This window comes from Aulonocara stuartgranti, assembly GCF_965226115.1.
Source record: "Aulonocara stuartgranti genome assembly, chromosome: 13".
Taxonomy (NCBI): Eukaryota; Metazoa; Chordata; class Actinopteri; order Cichliformes; family Cichlidae; genus Aulonocara; species Aulonocara stuartgranti.
This window is the reverse complement of record NC_138949.1, coordinates 1132258-1152383: the sequence shown is the minus strand read 5'-3', so window position 1 is coordinate 1152383 and position 20126 is coordinate 1132258. Positions and strand designations below refer to the sequence as shown.

The window sequence follows — 20126 nt, the reverse complement described above, 5'->3', positions numbered from 1 at the left end:
GGGGCTCGTCGCTGTGGCGGTCATGAAGGACGGTACCGGAGCAGGAGGGCCGGCTCCTTCCCGCGGGGACGTGTACGCGGACTATGTCAAGTGTTACCTGGAGGAGCGGGCAGAGGTCGGGCCGTGCCGCGACCCCCAGCTGCAGAAGAGGGCGGCTCAGTATCTACTGAGCGAGGCGGAGACCGGCGGGACTTTCACAATGTTCCCCTTTTACCAGGCTGTGACTGAGCGCTGTGAGGCTCAGAGCGACTTCAGGAAACACCTGTCCGCCTTCATCAGAGCCTCAGAAGTGCTGGAAACTCTGTGCGTCAACCTGTTCCTGCAGCCATGGAAGAAGGAAATCAGGACACTAAAGGTCAGAAGACGCGCCGCGTTTCCCGCACAGCGGCTCTGTACAGGAGTACACTTGATACTCGTTTGACATGTTACACTGTGACTGCAGATGTCATTCAGCTGAACCACACCGTGTCACAACATCTGCTTGTGTAGCAGTGAGTGGACACACAACAGCCCAGTGACGCTTATCTTTTTTCTGCTCACAGCTGTGTCAGGCCAAACGGAAGTGATCACTGAGCCTGTGTACTAACAGATGAACCGTGTTTGTGTTTTCTTTCTCTTTCAGACATTTACGGCTCCATTTGTTTACTGTCTTGAGCCAGTTTTCAGCAATTCCACCATACAGTCTGTCCTGGCCTCCATTGGTTATGTGCCTCATACAGACCCCAAACAATGGTAAGAACCAGCGCAAGAGTGACGCACCAACTGTAGACATTAATCCACAAGGTCGCAGCCTTGCACAGCTCTTTGTCAGGACAAACGTAGACTCCTTAGGGTGGCTGTGACTCAGGAGGTAGAGCGGGTTAAATGGACGCGATCCCAAAGCTGTGTGTGTGTGAATATTCCACTGGTGCTCAGGTCTGAATGTGTGACCGAGTGAGGCTTGTAGTAGAGAGCAGTTTGAGTGCTCAGAATAGAAAAGTCCAGCTCATTTACCACTTTAATTCCACACGTGGACACGTAACAAGCGACACCTGGTGACACAACGTGTATACAAAGCTTTCCAAAAATTCCCCAAGAATGTTTTCATGTGTCAAGACACTCAGCTTGTTCATATATCATATGTGTCCCTCTCAGAATAAATGACTCCAAAACACAGCAGGCAGCTGGAGACAGTCTGATTTTTTTCTTTTTAATATATTTTTATATGACAGCTGGGATAGGCTCCAGCGCCCCGCGACCCTGAAAAGGATGAGCGGAAGCGAATGGATGGATATTTTTTTATAAATATATTTTATTTTATTGACCTCCAGCACACGCCTTGGTCAGCCGAGGTTCTTTGACTTGACTTTCATAGGATCACTTTTCTTACAAAGGTTCCTGAGACCAAGTAAAAACCCGAGTTCAGATTTTACACACTATCTGTACCTAAGTGCTTTCTATCTAAGATTTGCACTGTGATGGATGCATCAGAGCCCAACCTGCAGTATCTTGCCCAAGAATAATTGGCAGACAGGTATCAACCTTGCGATTAGCAGACTCTACCCGCACAGCTGCAGCCACCTCAGTCGTCTGTGGTTCTGCTCTCCTCATCACTTTGTCTCTGTTCTGTTTGATGCATTTCAGTGAGTACAGGCTCAGTGAGGATGTTAATGCAGACAAAGCCATGCTCGTTGGTTTTGAGCTGCTCTTGGCCAGAGTGGAATGTAACCACTTCCTGGAACTTCAGGAGGATCAACTGAGACCACAGGTATGACCATGTTTCATGTTAGTAATCGTCTCATCAGTTACGTTACAGTATATCACATCGATTGTGGTAAGTTAGTAGGGCTGAGCAGCTGTACTCAGCTTGTAGAGTAGATAATCGAACCTGTCTCCTCCAGTCCACCTGCTGAAACATCCTCGGGCAAGATACTGAAGTTCAAGTTGTGCACAGACTCACAGAGACTATAATAAATCCCTGATGTGAGCGCTGTCTCTGCGCTTACACTGATGGCTCATTGATTATAAAAGCACTTGTTAAAAAGAAAAATAACTAACATCTAACTAAGATTTCAACGTTTGTAAACACATGAATTCTGTGAACAGGGGTGTCCGTCAGCTGGTTCAGCTGCAGCAGGAAGGCGGAGTCAGGGAGAAACTCCGAGTTTGTTAAAGAAAACCTGCCGGCCAGCAGGTTGAGTACCACAGTAACTGATGCAGAGTTGAGCTTAACTCTTTGTCTCTTCCTCATCTCACAGTTAGCAAACTCTCACTGAGAGTGAAACCTGGTTCCTGGACCCTGCTCCTCTGATCATTCCCCATAAATTATCCCCTTTTTTATTTCCTCCCTTTTTGAAGCTGTGAGTTTAAACGGTGGAACCTTGGAGCCGTGGCATATTCAGTGTGTCACCATGAAATACTAAATGACTGTAACTTTTCATGGTTGCTCAGCTTTGGCACATTTCCATTCTAATATTCAGCAGTGTGAGGAGGAAGTGTCATGTTTTATACTTTGCTCTGAATAAAGTCATGAATCCCAGAATAACAACTGCTGAAAACGGCTCCATGCTGCCAAATACAACCCAATTGTGAAAAGGTTGTGTAGCTGTGTGGAATATAGATGAAACCAGAATCCAGTGATTTGCAAACCTCATAAAGCCAGATTTTATTATTAATAGAACATAGAAACATATAAAGAGAAAATATGAGCCCATTCTGAATTGAATGTGTGCAGAATTCCCCAATGTTGCTGCCTTGCTGCATCTGACCCCTGCTCACCTTAAACAATTCAGGATCTCCTGGGAATTAATACAGAATTCCTACACTAAGTGGCTCTAAAAGAAAAGTAAGCAAAGAAATAATGTAGAGACAAAATCAGAGAAAGGAAAAACAAAGTATACAAAAAATACATAAATTTTTATTATTATTATTATTGTTGAAGCATTATTCAATTCAGTTAAATCAGATTTTTACTCAAACACAGCAGCAAAGTGCTTTGTGCTGTGAGGTAACGAGCATGCAATCAGTACGAGAGGGGGGCAGAATAGAAATCAGTAAAGCATCATGGGAAATCCCTCAGCACAGATCAGGCTGCAGCCTGACACAGGAGTGGCTGTTGGGAGAGGATGTGCAGGTGACACAGACGGCAGGTCAGAGGTCACGCTAGATGGGTTTGGTTTGACCGCCACGTGACGGTGATTGTCTTACTTTACAGGAGTGGCTCGATGTTCTTCAGAGACGAGAGCGAGCTGTGAAACTGACTGAATGCACGCAAAACAGGACGGCAACGGAACAAACGGAGGACGAGGAGGAAAAGAAGACGGAGGAGGATAAAAAAGAGGTAGCTGCTGCTTCCTGAAACCTGCAGCTTTTCCCAGAGTGCTTTACAGAGACCGACTGAAGACACACGATACTGTGTGCATTCATTAAAACAAGTCCCAACAGTTTAAAATAAGCACCCACACGATATTTGATATAAGAGTGACTGACAAAGCTTAATAACTAAACTACATTAGAATCAGCTCAGTTTGCTGTTTATGAATGAAGCTTGCTGAGGGTGCCGGGTGTTACTGTTTGTGCTGGGACACATTCATGCACATCACAGCCAAGCATTTAAATAAGTAGTGTCAGGAATTCTTCACCCGAGGCAGGGTCTCAGTATTAGGCTTCTCCCAGCGTTCAGCACACGCACCGACCCTTCTCTGGTGGTTTTCATGATACTGGCAAGTAAAAATAGCCGAATGTGTGTCTGACAAACATTAACTGGAGCTAAAGTTGAGTTTCTTGCTTCCACCTGTTTGACTTTATTGAATATCTGCAGCTCCACAGGATCGAAGTGTGGAAAAGCTGCTTGTAATGGCAGCGACCTCAATAGCTATTCCTTCTTGCCAACAGAAAGGCCATCTTCAGCAGCTGATGGTAAATCGCAGTCTGCCTGTCTCAGGCCGAGGCAGCGTCCTGTGTGTAACATGCTAGATCCACGCAGTTACACGCAGCCATCCTCAGGTCGAGCTCTAAGCGCCATCGCGTTTCTACATTTTGTGTTTTTCTGCTCAACTCCAGCAGCACTGCAGTCGTGTGTCAGTGTTCATGCTGTGGACACCTTAGACTAGAAGCCACACCCAACTATCCCCCCACACCTGCATCACAGTACTGGCACATTTCAAACCACAAACACGTACCGCACACAGCTCTGAACCAGGAGCCTTTAGTTGTGACACATCAGTGCTAATCACTGCTCCACTGTGCTCCCCATGTCTGCTGCCCCTTCAGCCCTCTTATTAAACCTGACCTTACTCTGGAAACCCTCTGGCAGTGCAATGTGGTGTTCCAGCACGGCAAGGCAACTCGGATAGTTCCTTTAAAGACTCGTTCTTTAGCCTGAGATAAAACTGAATCTGTTTTCATCAGTAAACTCAGCAGCATTATTTATGTTACATGAATACAACATGTCGAAGCTGGAACACAGCTGGGAAACAGCTGGACTGATGTCTAACACATGAAGAAAGAACACTGGACCACCATACTGCTGTGGTATGTAGAGCAATAGGTTTAGAGGCCTCTACAAATACCATAGTTTTCAGACCAGAAGGCGCATGGATTATAAGGCACGTTGCCGATGAACAGGTCTGTTTTCATACATAAGGCGAAACAAAATCAGAGAAGTCAAACATTACTCAACTCATTCTTCTTGCTTCCTCCACTTCTGTGCCATTGATTCATTAATGCTGAATCCTCTGGCAGCTGCTCTATTCCCATGTTGTTGCAGTATATTAATGACTAACCTCGTATTGTGGATGGATTATCTCAGTTGTTCTCCTGACTGAAGTTTGGTCCGTGTACAGCATCCTGCCATGCGATTGCATTTGTCTCTAACCATCAGGAGCCTTCACGTTAACTTTTATCGAGTGGAAAAAGGTTAGCGTTCATCCTGCAGCTTCACTGTTTATGTTATGCTAACATAGCTGTGTTGCTAGCGATCCCATAGCACATCATTATATACCAGCTAGCCCAACTTCAGTCAGGGGCGTAATTTCCAGGGGGGTTAGGTTGGTTATGACCCCCCCCCCCCCCCCCCCAATAATCAGACCCAACCAATATAACCCCCCAATAAAATTATGAATTATCTTGCATAAATAGGCTGTTGATTTTCTTTACTCATTTCAGGTATTACCAGCAAAATAGTTGCATGTTTAATCATTTAGGACAACTCTGTTAAATGTAATAAATCCTGTTTTCATGGACGCCTGGATGTTAACTTAATTGTTACACCTGGTAAAGCAGCAACGCTGATCGTTTTATTAAAGGTGAAAGAATTTAGACAGTTTTCAATGCTCAGTGATGCCACAGTGTTCGTTTGACTTTGGGACCTGAAGAAGACGGAGTTTAGACCCAGATTACTCCGCAAGGCTCCTGACCAGTGTTGGTCAAGTTACTTGAAAAAAGTAATCAGTAACTAATTACTGATTACTTCCCCCCAAAAGTAATCCCGTTACTTTACTGATTACTTATTTTCAAAAGTAATTAATTACTTAGTTACTTTTTAAAAACACGATTTACAACCTGAAGAGGTGATAAAGCGATAGATCTTTCAGCCCAATTCTACTTTTTCTGCATAATCCATCATACAAATGTAATCAAATGGAAAAGTCTCTTTTTAAAACTTGTTTTATTAGTTTTAATCTTTTAACTTTATGCATCAAGCAAACATTTAATTATCTGCAACATTCTGACTGGAAGAAATAAGTTTAACATTTAAACCTATTTTCTGCACATTCCAGCACATAAAATAAAATATTTTTTGTGTTTACACTCAGTCTTTCAAATAGATGCAAGTAAAACACAGCAGAAAATAAATAAAGTCAAAGACTCAGCGGTCCTGTTGCTCTATTTTCACCTGTAAAGCAGGAGTGGGGTAGGCGGAGGTTTACCCTGGTGCAGGTGTGCCGCGGTCAGTGGAAGAATCCGCGAGTTTCTCTGTGAGTTTCCCATTACGTCGTAGCTACTCGGTGCTTGTTGGAAGTTTAGGGGTTTTTTTCGCTGTAAAAAGAAGTTTTCTTCCCACGCACAGCGGACACTAATGTTTTTGTCACTTTTTATGGAATCAAACTCAAAGTAAGGTCAGTACTTCCACGCTTTAAACGCTGCACGCTCATACTCTCTCTGCACTCGATATATGATCCATTGTTGATCTGCACACAGCTGTTGTCACCAACGGCGCGCTCGCTTACATCACTGTCATGAGACGTTCTCGCAGAAAAATCACGGTTTTAGTAACGCAGTAACGCAGCGTTCCTACGGGAAAGTAACGGTAATCTAATTACCGTTTTTGCAATAGTAATCCCTTACTTTACTCGTTACTTGAAAAAAGTAATCAGATTACAGTAACTGCCCATCTCTGCTCCTGACTACAGTAGTCGTAATGCTGCGACAGTCCATCAAGCAGTGCGGCTTCGTAGCTTAGCAAAGTTGACTAAGATCTTTTTGACAGATTGCTGAGCGCTGTGTAGCAGATAACATCGGTTCGAGGTCAGTAAGCACAACCAGGATTCATACATAAGGCCGATGTTGATTTTAAGTGCGCCTTATAGTGCAGAAAATACTGTAAGCCTAAAATAAGGAAGCCTGTATGTAAGATATTTCAGTGGCATGAACAATTTTTTCTTTTAAAATGCCAATCACATGTTATATTAAAAAAACAGACGCTTTTTAAAATAATGGCTCCATGTGATATCTATATCAACTAAGCTTTTAGCTATCAACCGTGTTGAACACGTGAAGGGGGAGCCTTTAACCCAGATAAGAAAGCAGCGTGTAGTGATGAGGAAGAAACAGACCTGGGGAAAAGGCAGGAAAAACCAAAAAGACAACCGTAAGATCGATGGTTTAAGTCTGCTTTCATATTTTTGGAAAATGAACAGATGCAATGGGCCATCTGCAGTGAAGAGAGGAGTGAGTATGTCAGACACAAGCAGCACAGCGAATGTGTGGGAATGAAAGCACAAAGTTGTTTAAAATGCTTTGAGTGCTCAGCTAGAGCAGAAAGGCGTTTACCAGTCCGTTTAGCTGAAGCTCCTCAGCCCTGAAGGCGCTTCAGACATCTTGCTGACAGTCAGAAGAGCATAAACGAAAGTGTGGTGAACGTTAAGAGGCCAGCCTGTGAGCTAAATGTTATTTATACTGTAAGGTAAAACTACAATGATACAATACTAAATCACCTGTTCTGTTTGCCAGGTACTGTACTTGGACACCAGGCTTGTAACAACCCCCCAGCCTAAGCCTCAGCATTACCACCTCTGCAGTGTAGACCCGTCTATTATGGAGATGCAGAGGACCTACCCTGACCTGGCCATCAGGGGCCGGCCCCTGCTTCCAGACAAGCCCCACAAAGTCTGCAGCAGCACTAAAGCTGTGAGTGCCGCTGACCTGCCCAAGACAGATTGCAGCGAGAATCCCTGCACTGCTGTTGCACCTGTGCTCACTACCAACGACGACAGCAAAGCTCAGCAAAGTTTGGACGGCAGTCGGAGAGGCAGGAACAGTGGAGGGGCAAGCGCTCCAGGGGACACCGGCAGCGACACCCACAGAAGCAGAGTGGATGATGAGCTCAGTGGCCCCAAGGCCATTTCCCTCCACATCACACTCAGAGCAGGAGCCACAGCACAGCCTCCAACACAGCACGACACTGGTAACACACACTCACACACTCAGAATACAACAAAATTTGTCATTTGCTCCAAGGGTGCCCTAACAGCCTCCAGCACTTAACTGACACACGCTGATTTTCACAGGGACACAAGACGAGAGTCCGGTCAAGTCAGAGCTTTCCTCTCTCAGCTCCGTGGATGAGGAGGAGCAGGAGCTGAGAGGGTTGGTGGAGTGGATGGGACAAGTGCAGGAAAATGAACATGAGACAACAAGAAAAGAGGGGGACAACACAAACCAAGACAGGAGGAAACAAATAAGAAAAGCAAACACAGAAACAAAGAAGAGAAGCCTCAGGAAGCCAGTGGTGGGAAAAGCTTCAGCGCTGAGTCATGACGACGGCACACACACGAGCCCGCAACAGTGTGACGCGACAGTGACGAACCAGCAGCCCGCCGAGTGTCAGCCCTCGCCTCCAGCCGACAGTACGGCAGACACCCAGAGGCAGCGGGAAGGAGATCCAGGCGGTTCTGGAGACGAGGACGCTGGCCCAGCAGAGGAGGAGCAGGTGGCGCAGAGCTTTGTTATAGTGGAACAATGCAGAGACTGAAGAGCAGGTGCAAACAAGCTGAGCCGAGGTGTAAGTGTGCTGTGGGAGTGTGAGTGTTCTTCCTTCTCTCACTTTGACCCTGTTCTGCTGTCCAGCTGCAGAGCGCCACACAGATCCAGTCACGTTCATTTGTCAAGATGACGCTTTCATAGTTTCAGTGTATTTGGGCAGCTTTATGCTGGATGCCCTTCCTGACACAACCTCCAAGGCAGTTTTGTCTTCAGCTGGAATTGAACCTGCGACATTTTGATTTGCAAGGGAACGTGTTAACCGCTAAATCATCGGAGGAACTCTGAAGAGCAAAACGTGCGTTACTGCTAGGTGGTTGAGCTAATTAACCAGTATGTTGTGCTATTTACAGCAGCCTCATAATTTGACCCCTCCTCACGAACGGCAGCTTTCTGTCTCTTTCCAACGATGGAAGTATGTTTACAATGATCAAAGATCTTCTTTCCTGCAGATAAAGCACAGATAGTCTTATCATCATTTTTTTATAAAATGTTAAATTGTGATTGTTGTGCCTAAATGACCAAAATCAAAGCTGTATACCTTTGGTATATTATTAAAGCCATATAATGTAATGTAAACTTCTTGAATGCATCAATAAATAATCATGTTTTATTTAAAATAAATGAATAAATTAAAAGAAAATGAAGAGAGCTCATGAGTGGGACCCATTTTCGGCTCTGGTTGTGACCAGCATGCAGCATTTCCTGTATATGTATTTGTGCTGTTGTTTGTGAAAGCAGACTCATTCACCGCTGTCAGACTAATGCAGAGGTAGATGCATTGCATGTAGATGCTGTTTGTGTGTGAAGGTCCTCAGTCAGTCGCAGCATCAGTGCAGCCAGGAATGCCCAGACCTCTACATCGGAGAGACCAAACAGCCACTTCACAAGCGCATGACACAACACAGAAGAGCCACCTCCACAGGACAAGCCTCAGCAGTCCATCTGCATCTTAAGGACAAAGGTCACTCTTTCGAGGATGCCAATGTTCACATTTTGGACAGAGAGGACAGATGGTTTGAAAGAGGAGTGAAAGAAGCATCTATGTCCACTGTGAGCGACCATCTTTGAACAGAGGCGGGGCTTACGACACCAACTGTCTGCCATCTATAATCCAGATCCTTCCCAGACGCCTTAACGCCCACTCACATCCTGGGCCCTCTGACCTCAGGAAATCACATGATCGGGTGGGGCCAGGTTTCACAATGAGCTCACCCGAAACTCTGGCTGATTGTGACCCACACCCAGTTTCACACCTTGGCTTGTGTGATTAGACCCTTTGTAAAGCTCAGACATGTATATGCTACCTAAACTAAACTTAATTAAGTAATAAATACATTAACTAGTTGTTAGTGTCACTCTGGGATCTAATCATAGAGATGCTGCACAAATGGAAGTAAGCAGTCCTACATATCTGTTTAATATGTGCACTGGAGGTCCAAAATGACTCAGGCTCCTAACAGGAATATGTGACTTCACTATTACAAAGTTGTGACCCAGTATTTTCCTGAAACTGAACATACAACTGAGAAAAATCCTGAATCGGGAGCTGCATCGTTCCCAAGGGCAGCGATGGTGGTAAACTGTAAAGCATATGTTCACACAGGCTTTGATTAAAACTTGCTGTTGTTCACCCTCAGCATCGCAGGTTCATTGATGGAAACATCTGTACATTCGTTGACTGGTGAAAGTTCTTCATTGTGTTTGGTTTGTTCGGCAGCATCAGGAAAGCTGATGTTCACTGTTCAAAAACGAACTGTTGTGAACAGAGTTGCTTATAGATCTTTTTAAAAAGTGGCGATGAATAGATTAGTCTGCTGGTGTTCCTTTAGCTGTGTTGCCTCATTTACTAAAGACCTGTCTGGACTACGTTCACAAATACTGCTCAGCCACAGTTAAACATGTCTGCTTGAAGAATGAAGCAAAGCTTTTACATTTGAAGACACATTTTTGAAAGTTGTTTTGATGCAAGCATGCATGAGCTTAAGGCTCATCTGCAGAACTGCTCCAGTATCCTAGAGTTAGGCAGGAAAAACTGCAAATGATGCAAAACAGTGCAGCTAATAAATGTAAATATTTTTTTTCTCTTCTGCCAGTTTTTTGTTATTACCTTTTTGCATGACAGCAACATAATTTTATTTTATTTATTTTTTATTTTTTTATTTTTTCTGCCTGTCCCGTTTGGCTCTTTTGCATCAGAATTGTTGTCTAAAGGCAAAGAAAGATGCCCAACGGATTTACTTTACCAAATTGACCATCCTAGCCTTGCCGTAATGGTCCATTTGATTCACCTTTTATTGTTTATTTTATTTTCACTTACTGAATACGGGACAGACTGGACTGGGGGAAAGAAGGGGAGAAAGAAAGAGGGAAAGAGAAACAGCTGAGAAGAGGGACGGGGGAGAAGGGCAAAAGACAAAAACCAACAGAATGAGCAGAAAAAAAAATGCATATATCAATCACCTGGATCACCTGCTGAGAAAGAAAAAAGAAAACAAGCAGAAGAGAACAAGAGTAATAGAATAAACAACATCACGATGATATATGGGAATATGACAGTAAATACTAAATGTTAAACATTATTATACAGGCACACACAGACACAAACATCCATTCCCACCCTCATGCTCTCATATGCACTTACTCCACACTCAACCAACGTGGAGACAGACATAAAGAGATGTTGTACACACGATCACACTCCCCAAGCGTACTCTACAAACCGGGTCTAGGTACCCTTGCCCCTGGAGGGGGGAACTGCACCCAGACCCAGGTGGTGTTACCCTTTTCCCTGCGGTGGGGAGAGGCAGACCGCCCCGACTCCGCAGCAGCAGGGAGGCCCCACACTCCAGACCTCAGTCGGACGGCCAACTCCTCCTCCTAGCCCCCCTGCTCCAGCAGGCCGCAGAGAATGGGGGTGAGAGAAGACTCCAAACCTCCCTCCACCCGCTCATTGTAGTGTTGATGCATGTGTGTTCTAAGGTGCATTTAAAACCCAGGAGGGCATGGAGCTACCTGCCAGAGAGCAGCAGGTAAGCGCATGGTCCCTCCTGCTAGCCCTCAATGTCTACGTGTATTCAAAATTGAGAGGTGGGCAACGACGCCAGGGGTGGGGTGTACACCCTGATGGTACTTTGGACTCCGTGTATCGTGCCCACCCCCAAGATCCTATATGTATGTGTAATGAGAGTGTGAGTAATGTGAATGTCTAAGTTGTGGGATAAAATTGAGGCAGAGGCAGCCAGAAGGGGACAGAGGGGGGGGGTAGCCTCCTCTGCACCCTGGTGACATACCCCTACTCCAAGGCCCTGCATGTGTGGGTGGTTGTGGTGGAGCGGGAAGAGGGAGGCAGCTGGAGATGGGGAGGGAAGGAATGGAGGGGCAGGTGACCCCTCCCTGGGGCCAGCTCCCCTGCTGACCCCAGTAGGCACCCCCATACTCTGCGACCCGCCAGGGAAAGGGGGCCCAGGCCCATCCAGACCGGGGCCCAGTGCAGCAGCGCCTCCCGGCCCCACAGAGCCCGGGACAGTCCACCCAACCCCACCACAGAGAAAACTGCACCCACCCCACCATCCACTCATCTTCCAGACTACATAAGACAGTAAACGCCCAGGCTGAGATCTTCCTCCACCTCTCCTGTATCTCCCCCTCCTGCAGAGAGAGTTCCTGAAGAGAGGAAAGCTCCTGCAAGATGTGACAATCTCCCCCACCAGTTGAAGAGCCCCCCAGGTGGCTCGATGCACTGGCGGCACCCTGCTCCTGGGCTGGGCCCCCATGCACCCACCCGCCCACAACCCTGGTGACACACCAACCAGGACCCAAGCCCCCGAGGCCCGGCCCGGGCTCCAGCCCAGAGACGGAGCGCCCCCAGAACCTCACGCCCATCCCGGACCCACCCAGGGGCAGCCAGGCTACCAGGTCAGTAACCCACGTCCGTCAGCACAGACCCTCCCCTAGCCCCGCTGCACGCAGCCGCGAGGAAACAGTCACCCGAGAGCCAACAGAGCCCTTAATAGGCCATGATCGATACCCCGGGTTGAGCCCCCCAAGGAAGACGCCTCCGGGAACCCCCCGACGCCCTAAGCCTGTCGTAAATATTATTTACATTGAAAGTCTAATTACAGACTCACGTTGAATGCCATTTCTGTAGGATACGAGACAAAAACCCAACTTTGACTTGTAAGAAATATTTTATTAGTTCATTATATGTGTTGGATGGAAGAGTGACGTCTAAGTAAAGTGGTGCAGTGCAAAAACATGTGTATGCATGCTGCCTCTGTGGTCTGAGGTCACTAATCTTCTGTTGGTGGATCTGGATGGAGGACAAACAATAGTTTGGGTCATTTTTTTCCCTTTGGTTAAAAGCTGTCACGTTTATTTATAGCACCAAACCACAGCAATGTTTGAGCTCAAGCTGCTTTATACTTGCAGCCCCAAGACGAGTTTTCTATTCATTACCCAAGTCTGTCGGCCTCCCACAGCCCAGAAAAATATCACCCTGACTTTAACTGATGTGCAAGCAGTTTGCTAATCCCTCTGCAGTCAACACGCCAATAATTCAGTTCAATCATATTGTTTAATTGATGCTTTTGACTTTTATTACACAGAGTGCCAACTCTCAATGAGCACAATTGCAAAGTGTATAAAATAAAACACAAATTTTACACACATTTTATTCCTAACACAATGCAGCCAACTCTGCTTGATCCTTCAAGCGCTGTAAACTCGACTGATCAGTCATGTGACCTGGCAGTGAGTCTTTAAGCACGCTCAATCATCCGGGTAAGGAAAGAGAAGGCAGAGAGCCCACAGCATCACTCAGGAAGCTCCAACGTGTCCCCGAGTTCAAGGCTCCAGGGCGTCAGGCTGTCAGTGGCTGCAGATTTTTCACAGTGCCGGATCACACAGCCTGTTCAAACACTGACTAAATGTTGTCATGGAAATAGGCTCCTTCATTCAGGTGGCAGAGCAGATGCAGGCAGGTAAAGGACAGAGGAGTGATACAGAGTGATGATCAGACCAGGACGTATAACTCGTGGTCTGAAGTGACACAACGCTGTCACTGGACTTGTTCTGTATGAAGAGTTTTCACTTACACACTTCCTCAGACTCACAGAGGATTAATCACGCTCTCAGGAAAAACTCAGCAGATAAGATGCAAGGACCAGCCTGAGCGCGCAGCATCTTTGAAGGCTGACAGGCTTGGGCTCGAGCACTGGAATGATCCGCTCTCATGTTCAGTTTCTCGATAGTTTCTTGTGAGCACATCGATTACATTTTACTTTAATACTGCAATCAAATGTACTGAGATTGGTCTTCATGAATAGGAATGGCTGACCTGGGAGTGCATACAAAAATGTCACATGTGACGAGGTGTAAGATCAGAAACAGCTTAAAAAAGGTGCTGTAACAGCTTCCTGTCAAGTTGGGGTTAGCATGAGTGCGTGTTCGGGAATCAGAGACTTGCTGCTAGGATCTTGGCTCGGTTCTCTTCGTACTGGTGCAGCATCCTCTGCAGGTTGTGGTCAGCAGGAATCACCTGCAAACACACACATCATTCTTAAATATCAGGAAGATCAGGGTTGGCTATGAGGGACTTACTCGACACAGAAAGCAGCAAAAACATGGCTCCAAACCAGATTAAAGCCTGTGTTTTGGGGGAAGTGGGGAAAACAAACAATGATACAGTGTCTCTACGCTGCACTAAAGGACAAACCTGGATAAAACTAATTGTAGGGACGGCTTTCCCAAGCGTTCTTCATAGTGGGGTTGAATATGCTTCATCACAAAGCGTAATCCTGACAGCAGACAGTCTTCTGAATCAAAACAGAGCTGGTACTGCAAAAGAGACGGCTGAAAGCTGAAGGCTCCGCCTCTCCTGTGGGGGCTGAACGTCCCTGTCACTGCAGTATTTTGGATCAACTGAAGGCTTTTCAGGGAGTTTTTAGGACATCCTGATAAGAATGAATATGTCCAGCCTAGAAGTAATAAATGCATGAACAGGAAGAACACCACTACACAGGCTCTTCTATACAGTGAGCAGCAAAGATCTTCTAAATGAGTGGATAGAGCTAGATAGAAAGAATAGAAAACAGTGCTCGTATGTGTTGTGTGTGGATGGGTGAATGAGGCATACAGTATGACATGCTTTGAGTAGAAAAGCACTTAATAAGAACGAGTCCAATCACACTGACACAACTCGTGCTTCAAAAACAACTTGGGTCAACCAGACCTGGGAGTTTGGGCCCAGGTTCCTCGTCGTGTTTCTAATCAGTGTGGAAGAGTGCACCGTCCCGTCCTTGTTATGGGCTTAGTTGCAACAATATTTAGGTGGGTGGCATGAGACAAGAACCCAAGGTTTCCCCAATTCATTGTTATCATTCACTGTGTGTGTCTGTGGTGTGAGAGTACTACCTGAAAGCAAAGCTGTGCTCGTGTGAACACTCACCAACACAGGAGCAGGAACAGGCCAGGAGCTACGCCTGATTAGCCACTCCTCATAAAGCTGGTGAATGGACTCAAGGTACTCCTGGTGGATGGACACACACACACACACACACCTGAGAGACAGCTCACTGCTGATATTTATGGGCTCCGCAGTTTAACAAGGATTTTATTTAAGGTCTTTTTATCCGGAACGACTCTAATTCTTTGGGATTTTAAGATTCATGTTTGCTGCCCCACTAAACCTCTTGTGAAAGACGTCCTGAACCTTACTGACTGTTTTAGTCTTGTTCAGTCGGCGCTCCCTCCCACGAGCGTGGACGTACTTTGGATTCAGTCTTATCTCGTGCTCTGTAATTATGTGATATTCTAATTTGCACTTTTGGTAAATGGCCTGGTTCTTATATAGCGCTTTTCTACTCTGAGCACTCAAAGCGCTTTATACAACTAATTCATTCACCCATTCACACAAGCACTTCTAAGCTTAAGTGCTAAGTATCTAGTATTCATAGACATTCACACTCCGATGGATGCATCGGAGAGCAACATGGGTTAGTATCTTGCCCGAGGATATTTGGCATGCAGACTGGAGCAGCCTGGGATCGAACCACCGACCTTCTGGTTAGTGGCTGATCTGCTCTGCCACCTGAGCTACAGCCACTTTTCTGATCACTGTCATAATTCAAATTTCTGTGCTGACCAGTTAAACCTCTGTTACCTGTGCGCGAGCTCTGCACCATCACTCCTGCTGGACATTTTTCTGCTGTTTCAGAATATTGGGGCCTTTATTTGGGCATCAGCCAGGCTCTGCTCCCTCTTCTCCAACCTGCTCACAGGCAACATAAACGCGACAGCATTTCCCCAGTTTTGGCTTCCAGTAAATTTTAGATTTGATTTTAAGCTTTAATTGTTTGCTTTTAAGTCTCTAAATGGGTCGGCTCCCTCTTACCTCTCTGAACATACTCCTAACAGAGCCTTCAGGTCTTGTTGTTCCTAGAAGCAGACTCAAACACAGAGCAGGCCGGCCTTTACGGTGGCTACATCGTGACTTTGGAACGCTCTCCTTTTCGCATTAGGACCTCCCTAACACCACATCTTTATTCCCTTACTGTGACTCTTTTCTTTGTTTTTGTGACCTGTCTGTTGGGTTTTTTCCCAGTTTGTGCAGCACTTTGGTCAACCTGTTGTTTAAAAACATACTTATAAATACACTGACTTGAATTGACAGGACGCCTGCTGTAAACTTGTCATGTATGTTTGTAGTAGCAGTTGTCTGGTAAGGTGTAAATATTGATGCCACCTCACTGCAGTCCATGTAGTGAAGACCCAGGTGAACAGAAACTGGAGCTAGGAGGAAGCCGTGTGCTGACGTGTGCTGCTGCTCACATCTTTAGCCTTTTGTTGCATCTCTAGGAACCAGCTTCATCTTTGAAGCAGAGCTCCAGCATTTGTACGCGTTTCAAACAAAGTGTTAAATGCCATTTGCCTTGACAAACCTCAGATTTTTCACCATGAGTTGGAAATGTTTTCAGACTCTCTGGAGTAGCTTTGTGGTCACTTCAAGTGGTCATTAGATTGGCACTACTGTGCAGCTGTCTGTGTCCCTTTGAATTGACAAACTTCAATGAAGTGAAGCACAAGCTCCTCACCAGTGGAATGACTTTCTCCTCTTCTCTGCATCGCTGCTTTAACCTTTCATGGCAGGTCTGAGGAGACGTCTGCAGGTAAACTGGAGCCAGGGAAAAAGCCAAATATGACATGTATCATTATTATTACTGCGACTACATGAACTCATTTCATTACATAGGAATGCCATTTGTATAAACACACAACCTCAAAGACAGAGGTCAGTTCTCATCGTGTACATTCAGACGTGCACAGGATTCGTGCTTTGTTTCTTGATGCTGAGCTGCAGCAGGTTTGTTTGTGTTGTACTCACCAATGAGATCAACAGGAATGCAAATGTTAGCTGTAATCCAGTCAAACCACTCGCTGAGAACAGCATAGTCCACCTCTGGCATTTTCCCACTGGAAGAAAAACATGAAATAAAACTCTAATTCTACTCAAAGCACTTTATAAACATGTCTCATTCACTCATTCACAGGTTCTATCTGACCTAACGAGCTTGGAAAGAAAACCGACTGGACTTCTTGAAATGTCTTGAAGACGTTTCAGCTCTCACCTTAGAAGCATCTTCAGTTCTAAGGTCTCACAGTGATTTCACCCAGAACCTCCGCTGATAATTTCACACGTTGGCACATGATCACTAGCGGGTCAACAACACCAACTACGGCTTAAATACCCGGGACTCTCCACACATTGGAGGTTCAACCATAGACTGTAGCAGTCAAAGATCAAACCATCAACGCTCTGATTAGTAGGTGACCGTCTCTACCTCCCGAACCACCCCAGCTCTCTAAATTCCCAGAAATGTCAGAAATGCTCAGTTACAGGTTGGATGATTCATTTGAGACAGTTACATATTTTAAATGAAATGTTACATTTTAAGTAACTGCTTCTCTGTTTACATAGCTGCGGCTGTGAGGCACTTTGGCCATTACTGCAAATCAACATCTGGACTATTTCATGGTAAGACTTGGCTACAATGATGCATGACTGAACACGACCTTTACATTAAAGACATGAGAACAGATGCTGAGCCTGACTGAAATAACAATCCATCCTCTCTGTCTGTACATAAATCACATGCACAGGTTGCACACTCTCCTACTTCAGCGCTGCAGGGCTGTGTTGTTCAGGTGAAACTGTGTGGATGATCCGTGGATCAGATTACTGTACCTTCTGAAGAGATTCTCCACAAAGATGTACTTGGCGCTGAAGAGAGATCTCTCCATCATCCTAACAGGAGCTGCCTGAAACCAACAAGAAACAGCACGTGTGCCAGCGTATCCGTTTGCATAACCAGCATACAGCCATCAGTGTGCTAGCCCAGGCTATATGGGTGTTAGCATGCAACAAAACAAGCACAGAGTAAACCAGCTGTGGTGCTAGCTAGCAGGACACTTACCACAGCTGACAGGTGTCGATCCAGCATAGTGAGCTGAACGTAGGTCTGTAGCGTGATGCCCCAGCGCTGAGGATCCTGGTACATTAAAGCCTGCGGGGACAGAACCTGCAGGTGAACAGCTAGACTGACATGCAGGGAAGTCACACTACCAACCAGCACTCAACACATTCCCAGAGCATTTGATAAGCTTGACCAGACTCCTGAGGAAGGATCCTGATGGAAGCGGGAGTATACAGAGACAATCCATGGTGTTTACACTCACCACATCTCATCCCAAGTCAACACTGTTCAGCACCAGCGCGTTAAACACCGGCGCGTTCAGCACCGGCGCGTTCAGCACCGGCATGTTAAGCACCGGCATGTTAAGCACCGGCGCGTTCAGCACCGGCATGTTCAGCACCGGCGCGTTCAGCACCGGCATGTTAAGCACCGGCATGTTAAGCACCGGCGCGTTCAGCACCGGCGCGTTCAACACTCCAGCATCATAAAAGCACAAAATGTTTTGGAAGAATCCTTCCAGCTCTGCACACTGACAGCACGGTCATGTACGTTACCAGAGGGTTGTGCCCTCGGACATCTCTCCATTTAGAGATTGGCTCTGTAAGGACCTGCAAGAAAGAGGCAAGGAGAGAGGAATACATTCGTGAACAAATGGTATACTTTGAGCTCGGTAACACTGGAAATCTTGAACGCACACAGCTACACTGCACAAAGACTGACTGACCTCGATACTGCTGGTTTTGCTGAAATATTCCAGACATGTTGTCTTCCCACTGGCAATGTTCCCCTCAACACAGATCTGAACACAGCAACGTACAGGCAGACTGTCAGACACTGCTGTGAGTCTCTGAATATTCATCACTTCCACTGAAAAACTATGGACGATCCGTCCCACATGAGAATCTGCTGTCCACATTAACATTCACATCATTCCCAGCATGCACCGAGGGGCAAACTCAGATTAAACATGGAGGCTCACCACTGCTTTCCTGTCCTCTCCATCCCGCAACAGCTTCCCTTAGAAGGGAGACAACACAGTCAGACTCGATTTCACTTCCTGTAAGTGTTATTGGTTGATTGATTTGAAGGGGGCTCAATACTGTGGGAAATAAAAGATAAAACCTCAAAGAGCTCGTTTTGAACTGTTTGTTTCCCCACATGTTCTTATGACGCTACTCTGAGTCACTCCCTTTTCATCAGCTACTGCTGACAGCACACAACACGTTAACTGACTGCAGATACCTGAGTTCAGACTGAGGTCAGATCGCTGCTGTCGATCTGTAAGCACCGGGGCAGACATTTGAACCCGGCTGGTTAAACGCTGCTTTAAAGCTCGAGTTCAGCACGGGTCTGATGTGTCCTGACAGCGGCAGCACTGACCTGCAGCCCCGGGCCGTGTCCCGCTGCGGGCTCTGGACGGGACCAGCCTGAATCCCCCGGCACACGCTTTCCTCCACCCGCTCCATCCAGCCCACAAACATGCCGGCGCCACGGCACGGCGAGCGGACACGAGTGTGACACACACCGACATCAGTGTGCCATGTCAACAGCCTGTACACGATCCTCTGTACTCACCACACAGGAAGAAGAAGCGCCGCATTTCTTCTTCGAATTATAAGAAGCCGCATCACTGTCAAACAGCGCCACCTACTGTAGACGACCAATCGTCTGCTCGACGGAAGTTGCGTCACCAAAACAACAACAACACGAAGCGGAAGAGCGAAGAAGTCGGCAAGTCCGCTATTTTTTAATGGAAACTGGCATTTCTTCTATGTCTACGTCAAGTTACAGAGTCTGGATTTAGCGGAAACGACGCTGAATAGCGCGTTTAACCCTTTTGCTTTGTGGTAAATGTTAGCCGCGCGCTAGCCGCCCATTTCTAGTCTTTTCAGTGGCTACACCTGCTTTCCGTGGCTCGTTACAAACGATCTGAGATATATGAAGTAGTAAGCGTATTTAATGCCATACTAGGCAGATTTACCGCACTGCCATTTACTACACATTTACCCGTGTTTGGCTATTGTCAGTACATCTCGCTCGTTGTAAACTTTCTTTAAACATGTATGATTCCAGCCTACCGGATGGGCACTTTTGACTTTTTGTAGTTCAGTTCACTGATTGACTCTCCTGCAGTGCTGTTTTCCTGTATTCATCACCTTTAATAAAGTGTCCTGTGTTACAGTAACAGTGAGTTGTGGATTTACTTAATGAATGCCTAAGTTGGGCTTTAATCTGCCTTAGACATGTGTTTTGTATTTTTTTATTATTAAGTTATTCTCTGCCAATAGGTCTAGAAACACATAACAGACCTGAACCAACGAAGCAATGTGTACATGCAGGCAAAGACAAGTTTTGGAAGTATTTGTACAACACATGCCTCCGCAACAACTTCAGCGTTTCCTGGAATTGATT

The 20126-nt window shown here is 46.1% G+C and overlaps 2 protein-coding genes across 3 annotated transcripts; one reads left to right on the top strand and one right to left on the bottom strand.

Annotated features, from left to right (window-relative positions):
- Nucleotides 1-22: 22 nt before the first annotated feature.
- Nucleotides 23-9880, top strand: LOC309721017 (uncharacterized protein; the record flags this gene model as incomplete). The annotated part of the gene is made up of 6 exons (XM_082558325.1): nt 23-355; nt 623-732; nt 1624-1747; nt 3194-3319; nt 7213-7666; nt 7770-9880. The coding sequence occupies 6 exons, from the start codon at nt 23-25 to the stop codon at nt 8231-8233; spliced, it is 1611 nt and encodes a 536-aa protein (XP_082414451.1). The 3' UTR covers nt 8234-9880.
- A 2918-nt stretch (nt 9881-12798) lies between these two features.
- Nucleotides 12799-19326, bottom strand: tk2 (thymidine kinase 2). Of its 2 annotated transcripts, none has more exons than XM_082557540.1 (10): nt 19095-19322; nt 18694-18731; nt 18439-18513; nt 18269-18322; nt 17715-17804; nt 17486-17559; nt 16625-16713; nt 16335-16414; nt 14690-14770; nt 12799-13780 (listed from the first exon to the last, which is right to left on the bottom strand). In XM_082557540.1, exons 1-10 carry the CDS (start codon nt 19243-19245, stop codon nt 13697-13699), a joined length of 816 nt encoding a protein of 271 aa, XP_082413666.1. In that variant the 5' UTR covers nt 19246-19322; the 3' UTR covers nt 12799-13696. The 2 variants fall into 2 exon arrangements, 1 of the variants encoding a protein (XP_082413666.1); XR_014280506.1 differs by lacking the exon at nt 12799-13780 and adding an exon at nt 15404-15511 and having other exon boundaries at nt 19095-19326.
- Nucleotides 19327-20126: the final 800 nt, after the last annotated feature.